Source organism: Leucopleurus acutus, assembly GCF_964270905.1.
Source record: "Leucopleurus acutus genome assembly, chromosome: 3".
Classification (NCBI taxonomy): Eukaryota; Metazoa; Chordata; class Mammalia; order Artiodactyla; family Delphinidae; genus Leucopleurus; species Leucopleurus acutus.
The window spans coordinates 3,045,637-3,068,285 of record NC_139145.1 but is presented as its reverse complement, the minus strand read 5'-3'; the positions used below and the strand labels follow the sequence as shown (position 1 = coordinate 3,068,285).

Here is a 22,649-nt window from a genome sequence, read left to right as displayed (position 1 = left end):
CTTCCCATCTAGAAATTATCAATACATCCATTTCCCTGGCCCTCGAGCCTGGGCTTCCTTGTGTTCCTCCTTGGCCCGTAGATTGCAGCGGAAGAGATACTGCCATAGACTGAAGGTTTATACACCCCCCGCCCCCCATTCGTATGTTGAAACCTAACCCCCAAGTTGATGGCATTAGGAGGTGGGGCCTTTTGGAGGTGATTAGGTCATGAGGGTGGGGTCCCTCGTGAATGGGATTAGTACCCTTTGAAAGGGACCTCAGAGAGCTCCCTTACCCCTTGTGCATTTGAGGACACAGCGAGAAGATGGCTATCTATGAACCGGGACGCAGGCTCTCACCAGATACTGGTGTGCTGGTTCCTTCATCTTGGACTTCCCAGTCTCCAGACCTGAGAAATTTCTGTTGTTTATAAGCCACCCAATCTTTGGTATTCTGGGGTAACATCTGTTCGAGCTGCCAATCCTGTTCATGCCTGTTCTGAGCGTAGACCTCCAGAGCCTTTGCACATATCCTCTCCATCTTGGGGGACCCTGCCACATGAAGGGCCCCCAGCTGGACCACTGGAGGAGAAGATACTACAGGGAGGAGGGCTTCAGTGCCCGTTGGACAGCCAGCTGCCCTCCAGAAGTGGAGCTGCCTGCTGCTGACCTCAGATGCAGCCCAGCCCAGCCTACAGAGTTAGGAACAAAATAAACGATGGCTGTTTTAAGCTGGGGATCAGCAAGCCTTTTCCTAAAAGGTCAGAGAGTAAATACTTTCCATTCCAGGGGTGTCTTAGTTCAGGCTGCTGTGAGAAAGTACCACAGACTGGGTGGCTTGTAAGCAACAGGAGTTTACTCCTCTGGAGGTCTGCGGTCAGGGTGCAGGCAGGCTTGGGTTCTGGTGAGAACCCTCTTTGGGTTGCAGATGCTGACTTCTCACTGTGTCCTCACCTGGAGGAGAGCGGAGTGGGGAGGCAAGCTCTCCTGTGACTTTTATAAGGGTACTCATCCCATCACGGGGGGCCCCACCCTCATGACCTCATCTAATCCTAGTTACCTCCCAAAGGCCCCACCTCCTGACACCATCACATTGAGGGGTAGGGGTTCAACATAACAATTTTGGGGAGACACAAACATTCAGTCCACAACAGCGGGCTACACTGGGTCTGTTGCAGCTACAGAGCTCGGCCACTATAGGGCAAAAGTGGCTGAAAGCAATACATAAACAGGTGGGCATGGCTATGTGCCATCAAAACTTTATATTTTGACACTGAAATGTGAGTTTTGTATAATTTTCACGTCTCATGAAATAGTACTCTCTTAACTTTCTCCAACCACTTAAAAATGCAAAATTCATTTTTTGCCCATGGGCTGTGCAAAAAACAGGCAGTGGGCAGATGTGGCCATCCTTGGCCTAGCCTTCTTTTAAATCCCTTCCATTTCTCCCTTTATCCCTTCCGTCTGGGCTCCACTGTGCTGAGCCCTCTCCTGAGAAGGGCACGAGTCCCATGGCACGTGCACCCTCCCCAGCTTGAGGGCATCCATGCTCCACTTCCGCAGAGCTTGCTTAGCTAAATAAAAGCCAGGCAACACGTCATCCTCCCGGACCACAAACAGCTTTGTGTTGCCCTGAGCAGTTACTCAGGTGGGCCTACTGTTCCCTTTGGGGTCACAGCTACCACTTTGACCATAGTCATGAAACGTTTACTTGACTGCTTTGCAAGCCCCGTTTTGGGTGTCTGCAAAGCCCTCGACCACCGGGAGCTGACCTGGCTGAAATTTGCATAGGTGACCTGAAGTGGCCTCTGTGTGTCTCCTATCAGCTTTGCCCTCAGCTTCGCCCCTCTACAGCCATCACCACCTGTCTAGTCTGCTCGAGCTGCCATAACAAAACACCACAGACTGAGTGGCCTGAACAATGCATGTATTCGTCACAGTCTGGAAGCTGGACATTCAAGATCCAGGTGCTGGCAGGGTTAGTTTCTCCTGAGGCCTCTCTCCTTGGCCTGCAGATGGCTGCCTTCTTCCTGTGTCCCTGTGTGGTCTTCCCTCTGTGTGGGCATCCCTGGTGTCTCTTCTCATAAGGATACCAGTCCTATAGGATTAGGACCCCACCCTTATGGCCTCATTTAATTCTTTAAAGGCTCTATCTCCAAACACAGTCTTATTGGGGTTAGGGCTTCATGTGAATTTGAGGGGGGGCGGGCACAACTCAGTCCACAGCACCACCTTAGCATCCTAAAACAGGACAGATCTTGTCCTGAGATACCGTGGTGACTCCAGATTGCTTACTGGATAAAACTCAGATTCTGCCTGGCATCCCAGAGTCCCGAGCCCACCATCCAGCCTCCTGTCACCCACCCCTCCTCTGTCCCTCAGCACACAGGGCCATTCCCCTGTCAGCCCCTGTGCTCTTCTCCCTTTCCCATGTGTGTGCCAGGCCCTTCTCTCAGCCCAGGGGGCTGCATCTGAGCCCTCTCTGGAATCCCAGTATTCTTCATAGGTGAGGCCTTTTCAGGCTCTGGGTTGGAGGGGGAGGCTCCTGCTGCCTGCTGGGCTGTCAGCACATCCATACTTCTTCCAGACGGTGTGTCTCTGTCTCCCCCGCCCCTCCCCCAGCGTCTCAGCTGTTTGCACAGGAGAGGTGCTTCATCCTGTCATCTGAGTAGAAGGGGGCAGGGGTGACCTCCGGTGAGATCAAGGGCGTTTCAGCATCCCACATAAAACTCAAAGCTGATATCTACCCTGACCCTGTACGCCTCACAGCCAATCAGTCTGCTCTCAGCTGTGACGTTTGCAGGCCCTTGTAATAAAACTGACGGGAGTCACCCTGCAGGGCACGGGAACACCTGAGATCTCCCACCACTGAGTTACATCAAGACCAAACGGCTTGGACGCCCAGCCATCTGTGGGCAGACTCTCCTTTTGTCCTTGACTTTGGTCTAGCTCAGTGGCCTTCAAACCTCAGGGTGCATAAGCATCACTACTCAGGGTCGTATACAACCAAAACATGTCCTGAATTCTTAGTTTACGCCCGCAAACGTGCTGTCTCGAGCCTGATCCCGAGTCACAGGGTAGCCCGCAGTGTCCCGGTGATCCTTCTGGAGTAGGGTCTGGACCAGCTGTAAACCAACACATGACGTTGCCCATCTGCAGCTGGGGACTCAGAGCTGGTGCCCTGGGATTGGGCTTGTCCTAGACCAGTGGTTCTCACCTGGACAGTGTCTGGGGAAATCTGTGGTGGTTTGAACTGGGGACACCTCTGGCATTGGGCGGGTGGAGGCCACGGATGCTGTTCCACAGCCCAAAGTGCCCAGGATGGTCCCCTACAGAGAGTGATCGGGCTGCAATGTCAGCATTGCCAGGATCGAGAAACCCTGCCCTAGACAGAACAGGCTGTTTGATCTCCTGGCCTGGAACAAGGTCAACAACTGGCCGCCTCACTGTTTCCCTAGGTGGGCCCCCCACCAGATGGAGACACAGCTTTTGACCTGAGCTGGGTCACTGCGGGAGCAGGTGAAGAAAGCCCCAAGCTTGTCTCTACTCCCTCAGGGCCCTCAGCTAAAGGACAAGACTTGCCCTCCACTGCAGGAGACACTTTGCCTCAGCACCCTCAGTTGGCACCACTTGGTGCGCTGGGTCTTCAGGACTGGGGGCGGAGACCCTTCTGGAGGTGGAGGCCATTGGCACGCTGGGAAGCCAGGCAAGAAGGAAAGCATCTGCAGTGCTGATGGCCTCTTACCCAGCAGAGGCAGCAGGGCTCAGTCCAGAGAGTTCCAGGTCTGCGCTCACACTTGGACTCCAGCACTCCCGCCCTTGCAGCTTGGGCAGCTCAGACCCCTTTGTCGAGCCTTCTGAGTGGCTTCAACGGCATGGCTTTTTATTGTCCTCCCAAAGCCCATCCCATCCGTTTTCCTTGCCAGTTTGGGTTGGTCCACACCTCTCCCATGTGACTCAGGAGAAGGTGGCCCCAGCTCCAGGTTAAATCCTTATGGATCTGAGGCAGCCATCCTCACCCCATTCTCCTCAGCTGTGCCCTGTTTGGAGCAGGTCGTGTGGGCCCCAGGCTGGACAAGAAGCCATGAGGGGAAGCTGGCGCAAGAAAGCATATACAGAACATACGTAGAACATGTGTAACAGTAGAAAATGGGGAATAGCATGTGGTGGTTTAAAAATATTGCCATAAATTCTCATATTCAGTATTCATTAAGAGAATTCATATTCCATATTCCCATACATAAATTCACTCCTCCCTTCAAAAGATGGTGCTTAATCCTCTCCCCTTGAGGGTGGGGTGTATTTAGTGGTTCACTTCTAAGGCAGAATGTGGCAGAAGTTATGCCATGTGATGTCTGAGGCTCATAACAAGGATAGCTTCCACCTGGTCCTTCCTCTCTCTCTCTCTCTGGCATCTCTCATTCTGGGGGAAGCTGGTCGCCATGTTGTAAGAACACTCAAGCAGCATTGGGAAAGCACCAACCATGTTAAGGAGCCATCCTGGAAGCAGATCTCACTACCCCTACTACGCCAGTCGAGCCTTCAGATGATGCTGTCCTAGCCAACTTCTTCTTCTTCTTTTTTTTTTTTTGGCCGTGCCGTGCACGTGCAGCATGGGGAACCTTAGTTCCCCGACCAGGGACTGAATTCGTGCCCTGCATTGGGGGCGTGGAGTCTTAACCGCTGGACTGCCAGGGAATTCCCCCAGTCGACTTCTTATTGGCAACGTCTTAAAGACTCTGAGTCAGAGCCCATCCACGCCACTCTCAAATTCTGACCGACAGAATCTGTGAAGATGGTAAATATTTATTATTGTTTGCAGCCACATTGTTGGGGGTAATTTTTTAAATTGAAGTATAATCACAACATTCTATTAGTTTCAGGTATGTAACATAGTGATTTGATATTTTTATACATTACAAAATGATCACCACGATAAGTCCAGTTATCATCTGCTACCATGCAAATTTATTGCAATATTATTGACTATATTCCCCATGCTGTATATTACATTCCTCAGACTTACTTATTTAAGGACTGGAAGTTTGTACCTCTTAATCTCCCTCACCTATTTAACTCATCCTCCCAACCCCCTCCCTTCTGGCTACCACCAGTTTATTCTCTGTATCTATGAGTCTGTTTCTGTTTTGTTATGTTTACTCATTTGTTTTATTTTTTAGATTCTTCACATAAGTGGGATCATGTGGTATTTGTCTTTCTCTGTCTGACCTATTTCACTCGGCATAGTACCCTGTAGGTCTATCCATGTCACAAATGGCAAGACATCATTCTTTTTTTTACGGCTGAGTAATATTCTATCGTGCACGAGTACACGTGCATGCACACATATGTGTGTGTGTGTGCGTACCTAAGTATCCGTCGTTAGACAAATGGATAAAGATATATATCTCCTTTATCCATCTTCTTTATCCATTCATCTATCAATGGACACTTAGGTTGCTTCCATGTCTTGGCTATTGTAACTAATGCTGCAGTGAACACAGGGGTGCCTAATCTTTTTGAATTAGTGTTTTTGTTTTCTTCAGAAAAATCCCCAGAAGTGGAATTGCTGGATCATATGCTAGTTCTATTTTTAATTTTTTGAGGAAGCTTCATATTGTTTTCCATAGTGGCTGTACCAATTGACATTTATTGGGAGTAATTTTTAACTCTGCAATAGAAACTGATATATAATATAACTACTTACCAATAGTAAAATAGGCAAATGAAATACAGCCAAACAAATGAATAGCCTTCACAGTTTGAGAGGCCCAGGGCAAAAGTACAAGTGGAAGCCAGCATGCCATGTCTAAATGTTTCAACATTATAGGCCAAACTGGCAAAAGTTAAATACAGTATGTTCTGTCCCGCCTACCTTAACAAATATGCCTTTCTAATGACCAAGAAGAAAAAAAAGAGTGATGCTAGGTTTGCAGTTGTCAGAACATCGAAGGTTATCATTACTGTGCGTGTCTGGGCATTCTGGTGATGGGCTGATGATGTTTGGGTGTCTTAAATAAAATAAAAACATTCTAATTCATAAATGATTATATATTCTGTAAAATGTATTTTAGGTGCTTTCAGTTCAGCATGAATGATGTTTGTGTAATCAAGATTTTCATGTCATTTGAGTTTTGTTACAATAATGACCCTGTCATGGGCTGACTTGTGTCCTCCTAAAATTCATATTTGGGTGTTAGGTATTGGGGGTTAGGGCTTCATTGCTAACTAAAGAATGTGACTGTAGGAGACGGGGTCTTTAAAGAGATAATTAAGGTAAAATGAGGTATTGGGTGGCCCTGATTCAATATGACTGGTGTCCTTATAAGAAGAAGAGATTAGGACATAGACACACATAGAGGGAGACCATGTGAAGATGCGAGGAGAAGATCCCTGGGACCCCGGCGGGCCAGGACCCCACCTGAGATTGGGCTGCTCCCACCCACCATTTCCCAAATGCCTGACTGTAGGCCATACTAATATTTCCTGAGCACCTGCTATGTGCCAGGTGCCACTGTCGTGCCGGCAAATAGCTTGGGACCCACCTCAGTTCCTGTGGCTTCGTGTTGGTGGAAGGATTGCGTCAGGCGGTGCTGGGAGGGAAAATCAAGCAGGTTGAGGGGCAGGATGACAGGTTACAGGGCCCTGCTGCTCTCCAACAGGGGCTCAGGAAGGGCTGCAGAAGGAGGCGAGGGAGGGAGCGAGCAGGTGTGGGAGGGGATGGAGGCGGAGGGCCTTGGGAGGGTTCTGAGCAGGAGGCAGAGGTGGTCAGGTCTGTGCTTTGAGCGGACCCCTCTGGCTGCCGGGAGGACGAAGAGATGCTGGCCAGGAGATGGGCAGGGCCGATGCAGCGGGCTCTGCTTGACCCTCAGCAGTACGCTTCTCTCTCCCTGGCGGGTCCCTCAGCCCCCAGGATGGCCTGGATAACACCCCCCCAAGTTGTCCCCATTTCTCCATGGCCCTCCCCACTGGGCAGTGAGCCACTTTGGGGGGCAGGAATGACACTGCAAGCATCACATGTGAGTCTAGCATCGGCCCAGAATGTGTGCGAAGGTGCCAGTGGACAAGTGCTGCCAGCCGTCGTCCCTCTATACTCAGGTCTGCCTGCCTCTGAGCTGCGCACACGCCTTGCCTCATCCCCTGCGGCAGCGGTCCCCAACCTTTTTGGCACCAGGGATGGGTTTCGTGGAAGACAGATTTCCCATGGCCAGAGTGGAGGGGATGGTTCAGGCAATAATGCAAGTGGCGGGGAGTAGCAGATGAAGCTTCCACTCGCTCTCCTGCCTGCTGTGCACCCCCTGCTGTGCGGCTCAGTTCCCAACAGCCCGCAGACCAGTACTGGGCTGTGCCCCGGGGGTTGGGGACCCCTGCCCTACAGGGTTTGCGGGAACTTCCTTCTTTTAAAAATTGAAGTAGAGTTGATATACAATATTGTATTAGTTTCAGGTGTACAGCAAAGTGATTCAGTATTTTCTTTAAAGATCTTTTCCGTTATAGGTTATTATAAGATACTAAATATAGTTCCCTGTGCTCTACAGTAGGCCCTTGTTTATCTGTTTTCCATATAGTAGTGTGTACCTGTTAATCCCATATTCCTAATTTATTCCTCCCTCCCCTCCCCTTTGGTAACCGTAAGGTTGTTTACTATGTCTGTGTGTCTGTTTTGTAAATAAGTTCATTTGTATTATTTTCAGATTTGACATATAAGTGATATAATATTTGTCTTTAACTCACTTCACTTAGTATGAGAATCTCTAGGTCCATCCATGTTGCTGCAAGTGGCAATATTTCATTCTATTTTATGGCTGAGTAATATTCCATTGTATGTATGTACCACATCTTCTTTATCCATTCCTCTGTCGATGGGTGCTTAGGTTGCTTCCATGTCTTGGCTATTGTAAATAGTGCTGCAGTGAACATTGGGGTGCATACATCTTTCTGAATTAGAGTTTTCATCTTTTCTGGATATGTATCCAGGATTGGGATTGCTGGATCGTACGGTTGCTCTATTTTATTTATTTATTTTAATTTTTAAAGTTTTCGGCCGTTCCATGCGGCTTGTGGGATCTTAGTTCCCCGACCAAGGGTTGAACCCTGGCCCTCGGCAGTGAAAGCGCTGAGTCCTAACCACTTGACCACCAGGGAATTCCCATCTATTTTTATTTTTTAAGGAACTTCCATACTGTTTTCCATAGTGGCTACACCAATGTACATCCCCAACAACAGTGTAGGAGGGTTGTAGGAACTTTCTTATATGATTCTTATTGGTACTGGGCTAAACTCTTTGCCGATACGCTTCCCTGACAGACGGTCTTTTACATTTGAGGACTGTCTACTGGGTGACTGATATTTAGCAGAGTGAGGAGCGTGGGGATCAGAAAGATCTGGGTCTGAATCCGGCACTTGTCACTTGTCCTCAGAGTTTCATCTTCCAGACAGTGGGGACAGACCAACAGATGGACATACAGGCAGCTGGCAGTGCCTTCTCTAAGGGCAGGAAGGTAGGGATGACGTGAGGCAGACAAAAGGCCTCAGCTCTGGGCTTCCTGCAGAACGAACCACAAGGAAGAGCTGGTTCTTATAGGTAAAGAGTTCTTAGTTTAGCATTAATCGACCTTCCATGATTTTTCTCAACTGTGAAAATGGGGACCAGGCTGGCTCCGAGCACTCAGGGTTGCTGTGAGATTGTGTTAATTCATGAAAAGCGCTTCCAATGGCGCCTGCGCTCACAGAAGAAAGGTCTTGGACTGGAGGCATCCAAGTGGCTGATATCTAGTGTCAGATGGCATTTTTGTGCTCAGTGCAGGTTCTCGAATGCCAGGGTCTAACGCTGCTGGATTGTCTGTTTATCTGTGGTTCTAGCGCCCAGCCTCCGATGGCTTTTCCCGTCCCAGCTGCTGGAACCAGCTTGGCCGTGCAGCCTGCTCCTGGACTGGGCCCTGCCTTGATCCCGTTTCCCGAGGCCGCCCAGCCACCCAGGCCCATCACTCCAGCTGGGTACGGCAGGTACCAGCCCCACCCCGGCCAGGACCTCGGTTACGGCGGCCAGCCCCAGGAGCCTGTGCCGGCGGCCACCACGGCTCCCTCCTACCAGGTATCAGCCCGACTTTTCTCTGCCCAGCACCAGTCCTTCCTTGAAAACGCAATCCAGACGGGCCATCACCCTCCTGATGTTCCCATCCCTGCCCTTAGAGGGGATGGAACTTTCCCCTCTTTCCCAGGCCTTGCCGGTGCTGACGATGCCCCCTTCCTGACCCCGAGCTCTAGGACCGCAGATCTGGCAGCTGTGTTTCCACATGGAATCGCCAAGGCGTCCCACGCTCCATGTGGCCCAACCCCCTGAGCCTCTGTCACCCACAGCTTGTTCCTGATTTGCTCGGCCAAGCTCGTACCCACTTGGCTCCGTCCCTTCCCTCCTTTACTCCCCTTTGCTTCCCCAGGACCTCTGGGACTTCTCCCAACCTCCCATCCTGAGTTCCTGTCCTGCTCCCAGGGCCTCCTCCTGGCCTCTTGGTTCCGTCCTCACCTCCATGCAGTTAGTCCCTGGTCCACGCGACAGCTCATATCTCCCTGTGAACCAGAATCCAGCCGTGCTCCCTGTTGCCCCAGCCCCTCCCGGCGCCACCGGCCCCGCCTGCCCCCCCCAACCCCTCCCCTGGTGCTCGCAGTCCTCTGCTCCAAACAGCTTCCGGGTCTCCTGCCAGCCCACCCGCTGACCCCCACCAGGGCCTCTGCTCCCTGCCAACCTGGCCAGGAGCCTTGTCCCCAGTCTCCACACGCTTGCCTCCTCCTCCGAGCCATCCCTGGCAGCCCTTGTCCCGTTGCATGTTCCTCAGAGCACTTTTTCTCTCAGACATTAGCATCAGTTTTGAGGGAGCAGGCCACATCCCTCTCCCTGGTCGCTGCGTCCCCAGGTCCCAAAACAGAGGCTGGTACAGAGCAGGAGCTCGGGAACCACATGGATACAGGCCTTGCAGGGGGCAAGGAGGGGGCCTTGCCCCACCCTGAGCACCTTTCTCCTGCTCTGTGTTCCCCATGGAAACCCTCTTGCAGGACAGTTACAGCTATGGACCATCGACAGCCGCTGGTGGCTACGAGAACAAACGGGACCCGCCACCTGCTGCTGGCCAGCCTCAGCTCCCAGCCATGGCCACGGCCACGCTCTGCCCACCAGGTGGGTGGGTCTCTGCAGGGTCAGGGCGGGGGCAAACGGGCCTCGCTTACACGGGAGGGACCCCAGGAAAGTCAGGTTTCAAGCACGTCAGGTTCACAGGAGGTGCAGCGGTAGCGTGGGTCTCAGGGCTGTCCCCTCAGATACGCCCCGAAGTCTCCACTAGTCAGTGGGCCTGTGTGTGCGAGAGAGAGGGGCGGGGAGACCCAGACAGAGAGATGGGGGAGAGATGAAGGTGGGTCTGGAAGTGTTTTCCAAGGAGGTGGGTTCTGCTGAGGACTTGGAGTTTAGAGATTGGGAGAGCCCGGGGCTCTGGCCTCCAGCACGGCTCAGACACCCGGGCTTCACAGCCAGTTGCGCCCAGGCCGTGCCAGCTCCTGGCAGCTGGGCCGTCGTGTTGGTCACACTTTCTCTGCTCCCTGAGCCCGGTGTCACAGGAGTGGCTCTGCAGAGGCTGTGCTTGCTCTCCAGGGCCCCAAGGAGCCTACGGTGGCATTGGGTACAACCAAGCTCAGCCCCTGCCGCAGGTGCCCACCGCCGAGGCGGGGCAGCTGGCCAGCACTTCGCCCTCCACCTCCACCTACCCCCCTGCGAGCAGCGCCCTGCCCGCGGCCTCCTCCCTCTCCACGCTGCCTTCCTCATCCTCGTTTGGCCCGGCCTCCGCCCCGTACACTGGTAAGATGGTGGTTTCCCCCGCAGGCATGCAAGTGCAGGCTGTTCCTTTTATTTGCAGCCGAAATAAATGTGGTCCTTTCCTCAAAACCAACCCATCTCCCCCTCTCATTTTTCTCTCCGCTTCTTAGGACCAAGCTGCCCAGGCTATGACACATCCCCGTACTCAGCAGTCAGTCCTTACTACCCCGCGCTGCTCCTCCCACAGATGCGGCCGCCCCCGCTCCCAAAGCCCGTGGACTCGTCCCTGTGGGGCGGCTCGGGAAGCAGTCCCAGTGCCCATTGCACCGACAGCTTCGCCAAGAAGCTACCAGTTGCCACCAAGCTGCTGAAACCCAGGGGTGGCCCCAAGCAGCTCCCGCTTCACTATTGTGACATCTGCAAGATCAGCTGTGCTGGTCCCCAGGTCAGCCGCCCCCACCCCACGCTGGGCAGGCCCCAGACCTTCCTGCCCCCACGGGTGGGAGAGCCCTCCCTTGCCCCCTACGACCGGCCAGAGGTCAGGGTCGTTGCCTGCTCAAAAGAGATCTGTTATTAATTTGCAATGCCAAGTGCGCATCAGCATAACCTTAAAACTGCCTGGTGTTCTTGTGAAAGACACGAGAGCGGGCCCGGCGCTGGTTGTTGGCCGCAGAAGCGTGGCCTTGCACCCTGAGGCCATCTGCAGCAGGGAGGCCCTCAGCGCACCCTCCTCGACACGAGGGCTGGTAGGCGCGGCTGGTCACAGTGCAACTTTGCTGCAGGGCCGTGTAGGCAGAGCCGTGCAGACAGGGCCGTGTAGGCAGAGCCGTGCAGACAGGGCCGTGCAGGCAGGGCCGTGCAGGCAGGGCCGTGCAGACAGGGCCGTGCAGGCAGGGCCGTGCAGACAGGGCCGTGTAGGCAGGGCCACAGGCGGGTAAAAGCAGCATGTTCGTGCGCGTATGCGGGCGAGTGCACTGCTGTCTAAGCAAAGGACCTCCCCAACCACGCTCGCAGGTGACCCACCTCGCTCCCTGCAAAGATCATCAGACGCTAGGGCTGGTCCTCACAAAACACCCTGTGTGGACTTTGTCTTGTTCTTAGTACTCTGAGAGAAAGCTGGCACCGTGGAGGCATGCAGAGACTCCAAATCACAGGCTATAGAGGTGTGGGAGGAGCCCAGAACCCCTCATTCAGCCCAGACTTCCCTGGCAGAGGGACGAGGGCCGGGCGGCCCGCACTCAGGGCTGCATCGTGAGGATTCTTGGTTCCTCTCACCAGTCCAATACAAGGTCTGCTCCTGTGATTCTAGACTCTTCGCGGCATCACGTTGAGCAAGGGTGTGACGCTCCCCATGGCCGTGGGGTGTGACGGAGCGTGGGCACGTGAGCATCACCCGAGTGGGTGTCGAGGCCTCTCTGAGCCTCGTCTCCCCGTGGGACCGGGTTTCCCCAAGCGTGTCACCACTCGACATAGCTTCTGGCACACAGACATGTCAGCTCCAGTTGTTCCCAGCTTTTTGTAATGTTAACAGCGCTTGTTCGTTGGACTTTTCATTGAGGTAGTGGTGGTTTCACAGGTGGTTGTAAGAAACACCGTGGAGAGGCCCACGTGCCCTCACCCAGCACCCCGAGTGCTGACGTTTTGCCAAACTACAGTCACTATCACAGCTGGCATGTTGGCCTTGAACCCGTCCACTGAGTCAGAGGTCCCAGGTTTTACCGGTCTCACTTGCACCTGTGTATGACTGTGTGCACGTGCGTGTGCATGCGTGTGGTCTGCTCCGTGCGAGCTCATCACCTGCCCAGGCTCGCACATCCGCCTCTACCACCGAGATGCCAGGTGCTTCTGCGGAGTCCCCGTGCTGCCCTTTCCTGCTCACCCCTCCCGCGCCCACCCAGCGCCGCTTGAGACACGGTTAACGTGGAAGCAGCCACACACGGCCTCCATCTGCATCGGAAGGACTTGGTTGGTGTGGCCTCCTCGCAGCGGGGGCAGCACTTCTGCCTCTTTTCCGGGCACCTGTCTTTGAGTCCAGGACGGCACAGTTGGTGGTGCGGTCTCCGTCCCGGCCAAGCGAGGGGCCGCCAGGGCAGCTGTGGGCTTCAGGAGCCGCGGGGCGCCAGGCAGGCCTCCTCCTAATGCTCCTCTGGGTTTTTTCTCATTCCACATCTGGTCCGTGTCTGTGATGGAGAGTCAGGCATCGGGATGGCATAAACTGCGAACATTTGTTCTTTCTACGGGCTCAGACTCTGCAAAGTGTGTTCTGAAGTAGTTTACTGTTGGCGCCTTGGTGTGTATCCTTCCAGGCTTGTCTCCGGCCCACAGGCTTTTACGTCATATGCGTGCGTGTGTGTGTGTGTGTGTGTGTGTGTGTGTGTGTGTGTGTGTGTGTTCTGTGGCTTAGGTAAAAACACAGATTCCTGGGACTTCCCTGGTGGTCCAGTGGTTAAGACTCTGCGCTTCCACTGCAGGGGGCATGGGTTCAATCCCTGGTCAGGGAACTAAGATCCCGCATGCCACGAGGCACAGCCAAAAAAAAACCCCCCAGATTTCTACATTCCGAGAGCACCCTTCCCACTCCTGTCCCTGCCCCCAGAGCCTGCCAGCGCCACCAGTGCCTTTGGTGTTTTCCAGAAGCATTTCTATTCCGCGGAATGTTGACTCTTGGCATAGTTAGAGGGCATTGGGTTAGCAGCCCCACTTTGCCTCATCTTAAGGCTTCCCAGAGACAAGTCAGGCCTGCCCCGTGAGAGCTCAGTCGTGTGCCAGACGCTGTCAGACATCTCGGGCACGCGGTGCGGGAAGCGTGGGTCTGTGCCTCGTGGCCACCTCCCCCAGGTGGACCCCGCGGTTTGGGAGCAGTGCTCTAACAGTGAAGTGTGTCCCCCATCGTTCCGGTAGCACGCATCCTTGCTTGGCTTCTGAGGTCAGATTCTAAAAAGCAGGCCCTGAAACTAAATGTGTGCTCCTTTGAGGATGCTTGCTGAAGAAACTCATTGATTTTTAGAAAAAACAAAAGAGAAGGCAACCTTACGTCTTTCAGTCCGAGCTTCTGAGTCTTCTCTCTGTTGACTGGGCTTTAAAAGGAGGCCCTGAACAGAGGGGTGGGGACATCAGGCCTCCCGTGAACTGCGGCGATGGGGAAGGCGCGGTGCCAGGTGGGCACACACCCCCCTCAGGCCGCCCTCGCTCTCTGCCGGCAGACCTACCGCGAGCACCTGGAAGGGCAGAAGCACAAAAAGAAAGAGGCGGCTCAGAATATGGGCATCCAGCCCAGCAGCAGCCCACGAGGGGTGCAGGCGCAGCTGCACTGCGACCTGTGTGCCGTGTCCTGCACCGGGGCGGAGGCCTATGCCGCCCACATCCGGGGGTCCAAGCACCAGAAGGTAGGAGCCCCTCACAGGCCCCGGCCCACTCGGGACCCAGAGGGGCATCCCATGACATGGGGGGTGGGCAGCCACCCACGAGAAGCGGCTTTCCCTGCAGGCCCACGCGTCCTCCTTCTTCCAAAGCCAAACGCCTTCTCCCAGTTATAAAAGTCACATCTGCCCCTGGACAGAAGCATGGAGCAGGGCAGCTCATACCCAGACCCCAGAAGAAACTGTTCTTGGCCTTGGGTGTGTCTGCACGTATATATGAACCAGAGTTTGTATGTTGATGAGATCAAATTGTATATTCCATTTGGGGTCCTTATTTATTAAAAATCAAATTAAAGTAGTAAGGTTTAATATTTTAATATCAAAGTTTTCATTGATACTAAATTATTTAATATCAGCATTTGTCATATTTATTACTATTTTAATATTAACGATTTCCTGTGGGCTTAAAAATGCCTGTAGTATGTCATATTATGAGGAAATGAATGGGCTCCTCCACCCGAGAGAAGGTAGGGCCCCTCTCCCTATGCCCTCTTTCTATGGTCCAGAGGTGCTTTTTGGAAATCAGCAAACCTTCCTGAAATGGCATCATGAACCTGCAAGGTGATGCTCACCTTTCAGGTATGCGCTGAGGACAGGAGGAGGGGGAATTCCTGGCTGGACGCCTGCTTTGAGCTGCACCACGAGGTTTAGAGTGAGAGGGTTAGGAAGGCCCCTGTCCCGTGGCTGCCTCTCTCTGCCCCGTCCACAGAACCCCCTCCAGCTGCCCCAGCTCACCGGCCATGCTCCCTCCTGCCCCTGGGCCTTTGCTCACACCCTGCCTTCGGCAGCCCCCTTCCAGCCCCCGCTGCAGGCTGGGCCTCCCCGAGCGCCTGCCTGAGGATCTGTCTTCTCCCCCTGCTCATCAAGGGCCTCGTTCCCCAGCCCAGCTGGGACAGGCTCTCGAATGCCTGCGTGAACCCACAAAACCCACCAAGGAAGGAGCAGTGAGGCGTGGAAAAGGGGACGTGCTGGCCTGGTGGTAGCAGGGGTGCAGGCGGGAGAGCTGGGCCCAGGCGGGGTGGGCTGCGGGTGTCACAGCTCGCAGGCTGGGACTCGTTCTGGGGTCAGGAGGCCCTGCAGCCAGCCCCGGCGTGGGGGGCAGGTTTGAGCCGTGAGTGTCAGAGAGTTAGAGCCAGAGAAGGTGTCTGAGACGGTCGTCAGTGCAGACTCTGGGGGTGGTGGAACAGTCCTTTCCAATGGGAACTTTTGCAATTAAATGCCTTTGTTGGCGGCGGGGCATGCCGAGGACAGGGCAGGTGACTGTATCCTAGGTGGATCTGTGTCCCTGGACGTGTATGTGAGTTCCTGCAGAATGTGGAGGTGTGTCTATGGACGTGTACACCCACGTATACCTAGCATGGATCTGTGTCGTGGACACGTACATGTGTCCATCTTAGCAGGCGCTCTACACACACTGTGTCTCTACCTGGGGCTGGCACTGGGCTGGTGCTTGGCATGCAGAAAACAGCCGTGCTTCTCAGCGCAGGCGGTGGAGTTTGGAGGAAGGGGGTCTGTGTAAGCCAGCAGGGGTGTCAAAGTCATAGGTCCCCCATATGCAGGAGTAGTGGGGGCCTAGAAGCAGGAGACAGCTCAGGAAGGCCCTTCCCAAGGCATTTAAGTGGGAGCAGGGGGAAGGGGCAGGGTCCCCGGGGACAGGGTGGACCACCGCCCTCACTTCCACAGTCTGCCAGCTCCCCCATGCCCAGTGAGGTGCTCTTCCTACCCCTGAGGAAGGTTGGCCAGGCCTGAGCAGCCCTTACAGGGGGCTGGGTCTGTTCCAGGTCTTCAAGCTGCACACCAAATTGGGGAAGCCCATTCCCAGCATGGACCCGGCGCCAGCGAATTCGGCCCAGGCCACCAGCACCAGCCAGCCGGCCTCCACCCCCCTCACCGTAGAGAGCCCCCCTGCGGCCCCTGCCAGCCCCAGCATGTGTGCCCCAAGCAGGCCAGCGCCAGCCAGGAGACCGGCCGCCTCGAAGGCCTCGCACGTGGGTACGTGTCTCTGCGCTTCACAGCCCCTGCCCTGCCTCAACAAGCTCGAGCCTCAGAGACGGGATGGTCCGGTCAACGGTGTGTGTGCGTCCATCACTTCTGGGGAGGCAGGACCTATGAAGGGGGTGGTTCTCTCCCAGATCCCCGCCGGCGGGGTGCCTTCTGCCGCCTTTGGCCCACCCTGGGGAAGCGTGGGCAGAACCAGTGCAGCTTCCATTTCTTCCCGTGGAGCTTGGGACTGAGCCGCGTGCTGGCCACACTCGCGAAGCCGGCCCTAGGCCGGGAGAATCCCCTGGGCTGCCGCCTTCCACATGCTGGAAGCAGCCCCCTTTACACCGGGCACTCTGATAAGTGAGGTGGGCCCCGGGAAATCCAGGCAGGTTCCTCGCAGCCCCACCTCCAACTCTGCCTTCCCTCGAGCGTGTGTCACCCGCACCTGCTATGACCCCTGGGCTGTCACGGCTGCCGAGGGACATGCATTTCAAGGGTAAATAGGCTTACATGTCAGGCACTCACTCCACGTGCCTGATTCACCCTCCACGGCTCTAGGTTTGTCATTAGTCCCACTTTACAGATGGAAGAACCGAGGGGAGGGGAGGAAAAGCACTTGGCTCTGGACCACCCAGTGAGCGGTGGAGGTGGGATTCCAACCCAGTCTCTGCTCTCCACCACCCGCTTTGTGTGGGAGGCGGGGCCTATTTTATTTTGAGCCTCAGCAGGCCTGAGATTTGAACCATCACGTGATGTTGAAGATCAAAATGTAAAGCGGTTTTGGTGACAAAGAAATGTCTCCCTTCTGAGGCTCAGTAAACCCTCGTCTGCTTGATGTTCCACTGTTGGTTAACTAAGGGCTGCAGACTTGTGCAACAGTGGCGGTTGTCCTCAGAGAGGGGCCTACGACCTGCGCCTCCCTGTGGACCCATCCACCTTGGCACCAAACGCCGTGAGGGCCTTGCTCTCCCAGTCGTGACCCAGGCTGGTGGGAAGGGGTCTCGTGGGACTCTGGATCCCATTGGCTGACGTCACGGAAGGGGGAGGGGGGCAGTGGGAGACCCGGTGGCATCGAGTTGTACCCTTCATGCTGGCGGACCAGAAGCCGACCCTGGTTGCTGGCTGGAGCAGATTATAAGTCACGCGGTTCTTCCTTCCAGGGCCTCCTGCGCTGCCGGCGGCAGACAGCAGATCCCCCCAGGGGAAACCGGCACACCCCAGATCAGAGCGGCGTGGAGAACCGCCCACCCAAGGAGGCTCTGTGGAAGCTTCTGGAACGTGCTGTGACGCACAGCCGGTGGGCCCAGGCTACGTGGAGGAGGTAAGTGCTGGGTGTCCGGCCATTGGCTCACCCTGCTCCACCCTGGGCTTCTGTGGAGAAGGACCTTGCGGAGCCGGGCCTCGAGGCCTCGTCCCAGTTCTCCCCCTGAGACTTGCACACCCGCCCCGGGAAGACCTCAGTAAGCCAGCATCCCTTGGATCTCACTGGAAGGCCCGGGTGTTGGGCTTCAGATCTTAGAAGGAAGGCCCGAGACAGGCAGAGGTGTTTCCTGCCACCGGGCAGCCCCTCTTCCTGCGGCAAGGAAGGTGGCAGGAGGGATCTGTGTCCTGGAAACCCACTGGCACGTGATCCTCGGGCACAGGAGCCAGTGTGCGCCCCACACAGCACCACCTGCACGCCCGGGGCTTTGTGGAGCTCAGGTTCTGAGCCCCTCCCTACGAGCCCACAGTCCCAGCCTCCCGGGTGCCTCCTGGGCCGTGCATGTGGGCATTTCTTCCGTGCTCGTGTTCGTGCTTTTGTTCACCCAACTCGGCACCTTCTGTTTTGTCCCCTGCAAAATAGCCACACCAGGCAGGCTTCCTGCCAGTCTGGTGGCAGCCCCGGGATGGGGGGGCAGGGGAAGGGAGGACAGGACGGTGGTGGCAGAGGGGAGCCGGGCCTGGGAGGGCGCGCTGGTGAAGAGCCACTCCTTTGAAAGTGTAAACTGCTGGGCAGGCAGGAAACCAGCACCCGGCCTGGATGGCCCTGGGGGAAGGAGGTGCCCTGCTGGAGCCCAGACCCGACGCGTGGGGGCCGTGGGCAGCGCTCAGCCGTGCCTTGTGTCTCAGGTGTGCAACGAGGAGGGCAGAGTGATCCGATTCCACTGCAAGCTGTGCGAGTGCAGCTTCAATGACCCCAATGCCCGGGACATGCACGTGAGGGGGCGGCGGCACCGGCTGCAGTATAAGGTGTGCCTGCAGGGGGCGTCTGGTGGGCCTGGCTGGGGGTGAGCGTCTGTGCTCTTGACATCTTGGCTCACGTCTCAAAACACACATTTTGCCCCCATGAGTCGGAGCCCCTGGGCCCTTCATCACCCCGGGCTCAGCCAGAGGGACCCTTGGCTGCTTTCACGATGCCTTCTTGTCAGGTTTGCCGGGGCACGCATGCACACGTGTGTTTAGACACACTTGACTATCGGGCCCCGTGTACACTTGTGCACAGCACACACTGTGACTCTCCTCGTGACAAACAATGGCTTCTGGAGATTTCCTCTCTTTTCAGCAGCCTTGTTGAGATATCATTCACACACCACACAGCTCGCCCATGTAAAGTGGCTTTTACTACATTCTCAGAGTGTGCAACCAGCAGCTCCATCTAGTTCCAGAACAGTCCGTCAGGAGCCCCGTTCCCATTGGCAGCCACCCCCAGCCCCTACCCCAGGCCCTGACAACCAGGAGCCCACTCTCTGTGTCTATGGATCTGCCTGTTCTGGATGTTTCCCATCAGTGGAATCACACACTGGGTGTCCTGTGTCTGGCTTCTCTCACTGAGCATCGTGTTCTCAGGGTCCGTCCACGGTGTAGCGAGTGTCAGTGCTTCACCCCTTTTCCTGGCTGAGAGATGCTCCCGTGTGTGGAGGGACACATTGTGTGTGTTTCACCCGCTGAAGCACACTTGTGTTGTTTCCACCAGTGACCAATCCTTAGACAACACTACACTCTTTGAGTGATAGAATTAAGTACTAAGGACAAAGCCCAGTGAGCGAATTGGCAATGCTATTTAGAATATATAGATCTGGATCCCACACAAACGGAGTTTCCCTGAGGTACTCTGATCGGGATGAGCATTTCCGTTCAGTCGTCCGTCGGCATGCGTGACCACTGACCGCGGGTGCTCCTCTGTGTTGCGGTGCCTTCTCCCTCGGCTCCTCTGTCAGATGCGTGGACGGTTGGCTTGCGCAGTGGCAGACGTCACGTCTGCCGCTCCGCAAGTTGGTCGTAGTTTTGTTCCCCGCTGTGGTTCCCTTTCCTGCCACGGCCTTTGGGGACGAGGAGTGTTGACACTTTGGGGATTGAAACTCACTGTTGTCTAAACCTGGCAGGAGGGACTTCCCTGGCGGTCCAGCGGGTAAGACTGCGCTTCCACTGCAGGGGGTACGGGTTTGATCCCTGGTTGGGGAACTAAGATCCCGCATGCCGTGGGGCATGGCCAAACAATAAAAAAATAAAAAATAAACCTGGCAGGAGGTGGCACCCCCAGCATTCTCATCTGAACGAAGGTCCCCCATTTTCCCAGAAAAAAGTGAACCCCGATCTTCCGATTGCGGACAAGCCCAGCACGAGAGTTCGGAAGCTGCTGGAGGAGAGGCTGAGGAAGCAGCGGCAGCTGAGCAAGCAGCGTCTCGGGGAGCTGCGGCGCCAGCGTGACGAGATGAGGTGCGGGGCCTCAGGGTCCGCCCCCGCCAGCCGCGCGCAGCCCGGGCCAGACCAGGCGGCACGCGGAGCCGCTTCTGGGGCTCCCCACGCTCTCCCGCGTGCCCGGCCCAGGGTCCCGCCGCTGCTCACGACTCCTTGTCCCTGCCACCCCAGCAGGCGCTACGGCTTGTGCGAGAGGTGGCTGGAAGAGGAGCCACAGGCGCAGGAGGCGTGCTCGGGACGCTCACTGCCCGACCAGCATGCACCTCCCCTCAGGAGCAGGCCCGGGTTGTCCACAGCCAAGCCTCTGGTGGGTGGTGGTCTCATCTTGATATCCGAATGCCTCAGGGGCTGGGGACTGGAGGGGGCTGAGGGCCTTACCTCCAGCCACAGCGATCCCTTAAAGCTTCCTGAGGCCCCAGTGGTCATATCCCTCGGGAGCCTTTGGGTGTCTGTCCATCTGAGGGGGCAGGCCGGGTCGGATGGGAACTGTGGATTGCACCCCGCTGACGGAGGGGGTCACCAGCTGCCTCGGGGCCTCTGGCTCAGAAATTCGACAATGTTGTCCAGGGAGCCCACTGGACCCCCCAGTCGGCCCAAGTTCCCCACAGCCATCGGGGCCCTGGGGTCCTCACTGGTCCACCTCCCCTGTGGACTCTCTCATTCCTCTGCCTGGCTCTCCGGCCACCGCTTGCCTGTCAAAGCCAGCCTGACTCCGGGCCCCCCGCATCCCCCTGGCCACTGGGGCCTCTCAACCCGCCCATGACGTGACCCGTGTGCCTTTCCCCGAAGCCCATGAGGCGGCCGGAGTCCAGCGACGACCGGCATGTCATGTGCAAGCACACCGCCATCTACCCCACGGAGGAGGAGCTCCTGGCCATCCAGAAAGCCGTCTCCCACTCAGAGCGCGCCCTCAAGCTGGTGTCGGACACAATGGCCGAGGAGGATTCCGCACGCCCAGAGCCAGAGGGCGGGGAGTGCAGGTAATGGGCATCGCCCTCCTGTTCGGGGGGCCCGGGGTGACAGAGGCGGCTCCACTGCCAGGTGGCTTCGAGCCCTTGGACACCCAGGGCTTTCCAGAAAACTCCCCAAGAGAGGCTCAGAGCCGGAGCCCCGAGGCTCATAGGGAATTGTAGTCCCAACTGGAGAGAGCCGTTGTTCTAACACCAGAAGTTACTTTTCCTGTCGAAGGCGTGCATAGAAATGTAGTTCGCAGGGGATTAGCCCCTCTGTTTCCTCACCCATAATGCGGACATAAGTGTGATTCTCCTGGAGCAGGAGGTGCCGCCGAGCGTCCGCATGAATCATCTTTCCAGCTGCCGGGAGTGTTGCAAGGTGGAAAGTCCCGATGCCTTGTATCCATTTACTTTTCTTTTCTGGCCGCACCACACAGCTTGTGGGATCTTAGTTCCCCGACCAGGGATTGAACCCGGGTCCTCAGCAGTGAGAGCGTGGAGTCCTAACCACTGGACCGCCAGGGAATGCCATCATTTACTTTTTTAAGGTTTTTTGTGGGTTTTTTTGGTGGTAAAATACTCATAACACAAAATTTGCCATTGTGACCATTTTTACGTGTACACTACGGCAGCACTAAGTACATTCACAAGGTTGTGCAACCATCACCGCTGTCCATTTCCAGAACTTTTTCATGATCCAAAACAGAAATCCGTCCCGTGAAATTCCCCAGGCCACCCGTTACCCCTGCCCCTGGCACCCACCTTTCCACTCCCTGTCTCCACGGCTTGGCCTGTTCTGGACGTTTCACGCCAGTGGAATCATGCAGCATCTGTCCTTTTGTGTCTGGCTGATTCGAACCAGTAGCTTCTTCCTGCCACAGTGTTTGCTCCCCGACAAGAACATGCGAGCCACTCGTGGGTCACCAGGTGTCATAACGAAATGCACTCACCCCTCAGCGTGAACGCAGCTGCCTCCCCGGGACGGGGCCTTCCTCACCACCTGGAAGGGGAAGCAGGCACGGCCCCTCGGGCAGAAAGGGGGGCCCTCCCTTAACCTCCACCCCGATGTATTCTGAAGGAAAAGGCCCCTCACTTAGTGCTTTGCAGTTTTGCTCCCGTTTTCTCCCTGTACTCGTGTTGGGTTTGTTGTTGTTTGTTTGTTTGAAAATATTTTATTTATTTGTTTATTTATTTATGGCTGCGTTGGGTCTTAGTTGCGGCATGCGGGGTCTTGGTTGCAGTATGTGGGATCTTTCGTTGCGGCGTGTGGGCTCTTCGTTGCCGTGCGCGGGCTTCTCTGTAGTCGTGGTGTGCAGGCTCATTAGTTGCGGCGCGAGGACTCTCTAGTTGTGGTGCGTGGGTTCCGTAGCCCTGTGGCATGTGGGATCTTAGTTCCCTGACCAGAGATTGAACTGGTGCTCCCTGCAGTGGAAGCGCAAAGTCTTAACCACTGGACCGCCAGGGAAGTTGTGGATGTTCCATTATTTACTTAACTATCGCAAAGAGTGTGTTAGTGTTTGGGTTTTTTTTTTCCTATTTTATTATGGAAATTCTCTAACACACACAAAAGGTGACGAGGCCCAAGTGACCATCCCTAAACCAGGGAAGACTCACTTGCTCTCTACCCACCCCGCTCCTGGACAGACCACTGCGGTTAAAGACGATATCAGGCATCAGCCTGAGGGTGGAGTACGTGTCTCTAAACAAGACTCTTTTTCATTTAACAAAACCAGAACACCATTATCATACTTGAAAAGAATGAACAATAATTCTTCAACCCCATCAAATATCCAGTCAGTGCTGAAATTTCCAGTTTTTTGTTGAGGGTTTTTT

At 55.5% G+C, this 22,649-nt stretch overlaps 1 protein-coding gene across 1 annotated transcript in view; it reads left to right on the top strand.

Moving 5' to 3' along the window:
• ZFR2 (zinc finger RNA binding protein 2) overlaps positions 1-22,649 on the top strand; it is a gene marked incomplete at both ends in the record, with an annotated part of 42,492 nt that overhangs the window by 9,998 nt on the left and 9,845 nt on the right. Inside the window, 11 exons of the mRNA XM_082836607.1 lie at positions 8,842-9,073; positions 10,033-10,153; positions 10,622-10,825; positions 10,954-11,228; positions 13,987-14,169; positions 15,984-16,194; positions 17,346-17,506; positions 18,295-18,414; positions 19,742-19,881; positions 20,035-20,170; positions 20,653-20,843. Coding sequence (XP_082692733.1) covers positions 8,842-9,073; positions 10,033-10,153; positions 10,622-10,825; positions 10,954-11,228; positions 13,987-14,169; positions 15,984-16,194; positions 17,346-17,506; positions 18,295-18,414; positions 19,742-19,881; positions 20,035-20,170; positions 20,653-20,843 — 1,974 coding nt within the window. The remainder of the gene's footprint in view (positions 1-8,841; positions 9,074-10,032; positions 10,154-10,621; positions 10,826-10,953; positions 11,229-13,986; positions 14,170-15,983; positions 16,195-17,345; positions 17,507-18,294; positions 18,415-19,741; positions 19,882-20,034; positions 20,171-20,652; positions 20,844-22,649) is intronic.